The sequence below is a fragment of the Odocoileus virginianus genome, unplaced genomic scaffold, assembly GCF_023699985.2.
Source record: "Odocoileus virginianus isolate 20LAN1187 ecotype Illinois unplaced genomic scaffold, Ovbor_1.2 Unplaced_Contig_1, whole genome shotgun sequence".
Lineage (NCBI taxonomy): Eukaryota > Metazoa > Chordata > Mammalia > Artiodactyla > Cervidae > Odocoileus > Odocoileus virginianus.
The window spans coordinates 1,504,917-1,511,651 of record NW_027224318.1 but is presented as its reverse complement, the minus strand read 5'-3'; the positions used below and the strand labels follow the sequence as shown (position 1 = coordinate 1,511,651).

The 6,735-nt window shown below is 41.0% G+C and overlaps 1 protein-coding gene across 1 annotated transcript; it reads right to left on the bottom strand.

The window, feature by feature from the left end:
• Positions 1 to 2,361: 2,361 nt before the first annotated feature.
• LOC110139323 (uncharacterized protein CXorf66 homolog) lies at positions 2,362 to 5,589 on the bottom strand. The gene is made up of 3 exons (XM_020897073.2): positions 5,438 to 5,589; positions 4,572 to 4,728; positions 2,362 to 3,387 (listed from the first exon to the last, which is right to left on the bottom strand). Exons 1-3 carry the CDS (start codon positions 5,523 to 5,525, stop codon positions 2,544 to 2,546), a joined length of 1,089 nt encoding a protein of 362 aa, XP_020752732.1. The 5' UTR covers positions 5,526 to 5,589; the 3' UTR covers positions 2,362 to 2,543.
• Positions 5,590 to 6,735: the final 1,146 nt, after the last annotated feature.

Genomic DNA, 6,735 nt, shown 5'->3' with positions numbered 1-6,735 from the left:
CTTCTATTCATGAATTTTAAAGAGACCAGGCTACCCCGGAACTGTTCTAACCCTTTACATTTTATCTTTACAAAAAGTGTCATAAAAGTAGGAAATCAAGTCTGTAGCTACCACAATGCTTTTCAAATGCATTTTCCACCTCTTAAAACTTTTATACATCATGCCATCTGTGAATTTCATAATGACCTTACAGACCCCACCAGGATACTACCAATAGAGGCAGAGGTTATGAGAAAGTCAGATCTGAATGAACTCAAGACATATTTATATGCTCCTGATTGGTTAGGAGGATGGTCCAGATTGATTAAAAGTCAAGTAAGGATTTTGTTGATACCAGTGGACTGGGTGATCTGAGAATAAGCAGATACCCTAGAAACTGAAAGTGAGAAGGCAGTATAGCATAGTGAAAATTTGAATTTACATCAATCATAGATCCATATCTTGATTCAATCAGTTGCTCTTACTATATGTTACAGAGCATCAGTTAACTCATATAATACTCCATATAATAGGGGACTGTTGGGGATTAAATCAAATATGTGAATGTGAGAAAAGTGTTAACACAGAAGATCTGGTTGTTTGGTCCTTGTATGTCAAGGGAACTGGAAACCATGATTTGACTATTGGCCAACCCTGGGAGAATGTTCTAATGTTAATTAGTTGATGATCATGTTTTGTTCACCTGATTGCTTTGCACAAACATCACCATCAATAATGTGCATCTGGTGTCATTGTTGGGATCCTGAGTTTCACTTGGTAAGGCTGGTCATGGAGCGTGATGTACCTATGGGACCTGTTCTCAATAAAAGCTTCAGATGCTGAGGCTTCCCTGAGCAGAGCCAAGTTGCACACATGCCTCTAGTTTATTGCTAGAGAAGAAAGCATGCCCTAGGTGGCCCGAGAGGGCCAAGTACTCAAAAGCACATGTCCAACCTGTCTGATTCACTTGAAAAGACATCTTTTTCTTGTTGATCTTGGTTTGTATATTCTTATCTAATAAACCTCAGCCATGACTATAATCTGCTTTTGAGTCTTGTGAGTCCTTTTGCTAAATCAGTAAAATTGAGGGGAAGGTGGCCTTCAGATATCCCGGACATAAAGGGACTAGTACAATGTCTGGCAAGTAGTACACATTCAATATATGCCAGCTATGGAGTTTAACTGATCCTGCTGGATGTGACAGGGGACTGACCTCACTGTACTAGAATATAGGCTGTGACTCCAGGATTTTGTCTGTTTTTCTGAACCATGCTCTCGGAAGTGGGCAGGGATAACCTCTCATCAGTGAGGAAGTTAGAAAATATAACTCCAAGGTTTTCCCCTGGCCTCCCAGCCCTCCTGATTCTAAGTAAGAAGGTACCCTGTGAAGAAAATGGGTAGATATCAGATCTCTATCTGGGCCATTCTGAGAATACACAACAGGGCAAACTGTTTTTATCATCTTGAAGGATAACAAAAAGAATCAAAAACCTTGAGAGTGGGGGCTGGAGCCTGGATCCTTACTTTGTTTGGTAGCAGTCATCAGAGGCAGTGGTATTAGAAATGACTATTGGGACTTCCCTGGTGGTCCAGTGGCTAAAAGTCCACACTCCCAATGCAGGGGGCCTGGGTTCTATCCCTGGTCAGGGAATCACATGCCACAGCCAAAAGTTTGCATGCCACAACTAAGAACCGGCATGGTCAAATAAATATTTTTTTAAAAAGGTAATGACTATCAGGAATTTCCCCAGTGCAGCCAGAACCAAGCACACAGAGCCATTTCCGCCATGCACTGGGCACCACAGAAAGACAGTCTTAAACTGAGGACAGTATGTCAAAATTAAAAAATAGTTGGGTTGAGACTTCAATTGAGGGCTAATCCAAGGGAAAGAGCAGCCCAGGGTACCCATCTTGCAATACCTTTCTATATTTGTGTGTGTGTGTGTGTGTGTGTGTGTGTGTGTGTGTGTGTGTGTGACTATGTTTCCCATCCAAGTGTGTGCCTGTGTCTAACTCTTTTCGATCCCATCGACTGTAGCCCTTCAGTCTCCTCTGTCCATGGAATTTCCCAGGCAAGAGTACTGGAGTGGGTTGCCATTTCCTCCTCCAGGGGATCTTCCCAACCCAGGGATGGAACCCATGTATCCTGCATTGGCAGGTGGATTCTTTACCACTGTACCACCTGGGAAGCCCATCCAAGTGATCAGATCTATGTTGTTGTTCAGTCGCCAAGTCATATCCAACTCTTTGCAACCCCATGGACTGCAGCACGCCAGGTTTCCCTGTCCCTCACCATCTCCCAGAGTTTGCCCAAGCAGATCTATGATACCTCCAAAAGAGATTTATACCTCTAAAATACAATAATAATTACAATAAAGTCAGTTGTTATGTCACAGATTTATTTACTATTTTTCAAGTAAATTGCCTCAAGATGAATATAGGTCTAATCTCAATAGTGATACCAAGTGGAGTTTTCCTTTACCAGGTTCTTAAATATGGTGAGCATATAATAGTTCATAGAAGTTTGCTTCTTCTGCATGGTGGTTGTTTATTTTTTTGATCCCTTAATTATATTGGGAGTTTTTATAGATGTCTTCCTTGCTTTTTATATCACAAAGTATAATCACCTCCCTGTCACTGTCACCATCACTGTTATATGTTGTGACATCACTGCCACTCGTGTTGCCATACAGTACAGTGTATCTGGGTCTCTTTTTATATGACTTGTAAAAGTGCTTCAATTCACGTGAAAAAAGTGGAACTGGAACATGCTTTATATTTGCTTCTGAAATATGAGTGATGAATGGCTCAGAAACAGCTCTGCAAACGAGGCATTTTTCCTTGTAGCATCGACAAAACTTCACTGGTTGAGGCCTAGATAATATTTCTGCCTTACCTGCACTAGTTGGGCATTTTGGTTTAACATATCTCTGGCGTTTGGTCAGTTTCTCTACACTGGATTGCTCAGGGAAGCTTTGATTCTTTGAATAGGGTAGAGGAGTTTTGGTTGGCTTGACCTGACACTGTAGACTTGATGACCAAGTTGGCTTGGTGGCCTTCTTTGGATAGGATGGACTGACCTGACCGACTAGCTTATGGGCATGAGCCCACCTATGTGCCTGTTTTGGACTGCGTGTTCTATGCAACTTTTCCTGCTGGGGTGATCCTAACACTTTTTTGGGGTTTGATGGCTTGGATGGGTTTTGTTGACTCGAACGCCTGACTGACTTTTTGGCACTTGAAGGAACAGAGGCTTTTTGTGGACTTGAGGGCCCAAATGACTTATCTGTACTGGATATCAGAAATTGTTTCTCTGGATCACCCAGACCAGCAGTCGGTGACTTGGAGCCAGTAAATGATATTTTTGATGATGTGGATGCTTTGATGGTGATATCGCCTTTATTGACTCTGAAAATACAGAGGATTTGGAATATAACAATTTAAATCAGAAGAGTAAAATTGCTGTTACCAGAAAATATGGGCTATTGTGTCAATTTAGACTTCTGGTCTTTTTTTGGCTCTAGCAGGAAAATTTAACACAGTAAGAATTGGAGTGTGGAGAAAACCATGACTCAGGTTACAGATTTGAACTCATGTTGAATGCTTTTTCTTTTTCTTAATTTTGCTGTTTCAACCACAATGGATAACCATATAGTCTATATATGCAATGACACAAACTTGTTTCAAATCTACTGTTGAGAGGGAGAGAGGGAATTTCTTTATTCCAGAAATTAAACTTTTTATAAAAAAGTCACAAGTTGATATGCAACTGAGGCACAAATGTCACAGCCTCTCACATAAACAAGTCTTTAGACCAAATTCATTGCTTTCCTATCATATTTACACCATCAAGTTTTGTAACCATACATATTAATCCTCACAAGATTACTCTAAAACCAAAGGAATAGAACAGTGGTATATTTCAGTAACCAGTCCTTGGATTGGGAAATTTTTAGGGACCCAGTATATCAGTGCTAGCCTAATCCTCCTATATTAAAGGCAGGGACTAGGATCACTGAACACAGTTACAAATTTTTCATGTTATCACATCTTAAAATGATTGATTAACCAAAATGCGTTACTATCTTTGGAATGCAGAGACCCAACTCCTTCTCCCCTGAGAAGATTTTGATTCTGTCTTATTGAGATAGTCATTCCCTCTTTTCATAGACTCAACTTATAATGAAATTAGCAGCCTGGGGCTCAACTGAACCCTGAATAGGAGATAGTTTTGGCTAAAGTTGATAATGTACTTGAGATAATCTAAGAGTTTCGTTTAAGTGAACATATCCAACCCAAAGATGTTGGTAGCTCTTCTGAAGTCTAAAGTTAGTGTTAAGTAACAAAACAACAGTGAACTCGCCTACGTGTGTGCACGCATGCATGTGCAGGTACAGTCGCTCATGCATGTGCGCACCCACCCCCTCACCTCACCCCTACACCCCACCACTGTGTATTGTTAGTTCAAAAGTTCAAAAAGCAACTTAATGCTGCTGCTTTGGGGACTTCCTCGCTCTCACAGTTATAGGGTATAGTGAAGAACGTGCGTCTCCCCCCAACCTTGTACTTTTATTCAAAGGTCTAAGACTTACTTGGCTGCTTTATGGGCTTCCTGACCATCACAGGTATAGTAAAGAAAGCAGGAACATGTGACCATATAGCTGATGATGAGGATGCCAGCTACAATAATGAGGATATGTCGCCTCAATTCCTCCAGTTTGCTCTGCTTGGACTCAGCCTGTGTAGTTACTATGAAAGAAAATGTATCATTAGAACATGCGCTTGGTAACCAAGTTTGCTTCCATTTTGATGGGGGTTTGTTACTATAGATCAAAGTCAAATCTCATCATCAGTTATTTCTTTAAGCATGATAAGTGTCCACTGTCATTTTCCTCCCTCTATCATGTCCCCAGCCAGCCACAGTCTACAAGCCAAATATGGGAGCTGTCTCTAGCCAGAGACAGTAATCAGCTGTCTCTAGCCAGTAATCAGTATAATTACCTAGGTTACCCTACATTGTGGCTTGTTCAGCCCATTACCTATGTATTTGAATGTGTGAATGCACTTGAGTGTTGATGTGTGTGTGAATGTGTATGGTGGGAAATGAGATGGGACACGAAAACACAGTTCTTGAAACCTACTATATGTTAGGTACCATGCTAGATTCATTCACATAGAATTTTCTGGTATGGCTGGTGGGGGAGGGGCAGAGGTTGGTGGATTGGGTGGGGAAGGGGAATGAAAGGGGACAGTATGGCTGTACTCTTCATGTTTCTATGTTTAGAATTTTTACACAGAAGTAAAACTTTCAGATGTTGTCCTAGAAGTTCTCAAAGACCTACTCATAGTAAAATAGAATAAACAGATTTCTTAAACACAGCTAGCTTGTCTAATTAAGTACTTGAATATATTTAAAATAGTAGATCATAATTTCTAGCTTTTAAGGTTAGGGACATACCTGCAATAGCAGATCCATTGCTTTCATTCCTATTTAAACAATTATTTGTCCAAATTGATAAAAGGAGGACATAAATGAAGAGATTCATGTCCAGGACCTTGCTGTGTTTCCTCTCCGAAGGAAACTGCTGGGTTTAACGTAGCTCAGCTTGTTTTAGGGGGCTATGACATCATAATCATTCTATGTCATATCCTGACAGCATAATCTCACCATGGGGACACATGAGCTCCTGGGTACAAATATTATGAAAAGACTTTTAATCCTTTATTTCTCCATTACATCAAATATTTGATCAAATTTGAATCAAAACGCTTGAGACATTATTAAGCACAGAAGGCAGAGAAAATGAGTTAGCTCTAGATACTGAAGAACTATTTTTCTTTATTAAATGTTAAGGAGGCACCTTATAGCCCTATAGTAGTTCTTATGTGTTTTAGAGGTTAAATCATCCTGGGGTATAAGTTTGTAGGAAGTTTTCTTACTAAAATTAAGATTTTGAATATCCCTCAAGCTTTTTTATTGAGCTACTTTTAATGGGTACCACTAAAGACTTTCTGGCTAGTGAGTAACATGATGAGATCTCCATTTTAGAAAAACCCCTCTGGCTCTTGTATGGGAACTAGATTGCCGGGATTAAAGTAATTTAGACAATTAGAAGGTTGTTATGTAGGTCCACCTGATAGAGGATGGTGGCTTGAAGCAGAGTGGTAAAGATGGAGAGTAATCAATGCATTTGAGGAGTATTTTGATGTGGGTAGGGCTTGAGGAAGGGTAGGCCATAGGGCATGAAGGAGAGAGAAGTAGCAAGGATGATTCATTGCTTCAACAAAAGTGTGTTGGAGATCTATGTGGCAGGAAGCTTTGTGTTAAGCATGAGCATTCAGACAGTCACAGTCCCTGCCATTAAGAGTTGGAAATCTAAAGGGAGAGACAGACACGTAAATAACCAATCACTAGGTTATGTAATGGGGCTTCCCTGGTAGCTCAGCTGGTGAAGAATCTGCCTGTAATGCAGGAGACCCAGGTTTGATTCCTGGGTCAGGAAGATCCCCTGGAGAAGGGATAGGCTACCCACTCCAGTATTCTTGGGCTTCCCTGGTGGCTCAGATGGTAAAGAATCCGCCTGCAATGTGGGAGACCTGGGTTCAATCCCTGGGTTGGGAAGATCCCCTGGAGGGGGGCATGGCAACCCACCCCAGTATTCCTGCCTGTAGAATCCCATGGACAGAGGAGTCTGGCAGGCTGCAATACATAGGATCACATACTGTTGGAAACGACTGAAGTGACTTAGCATGCAC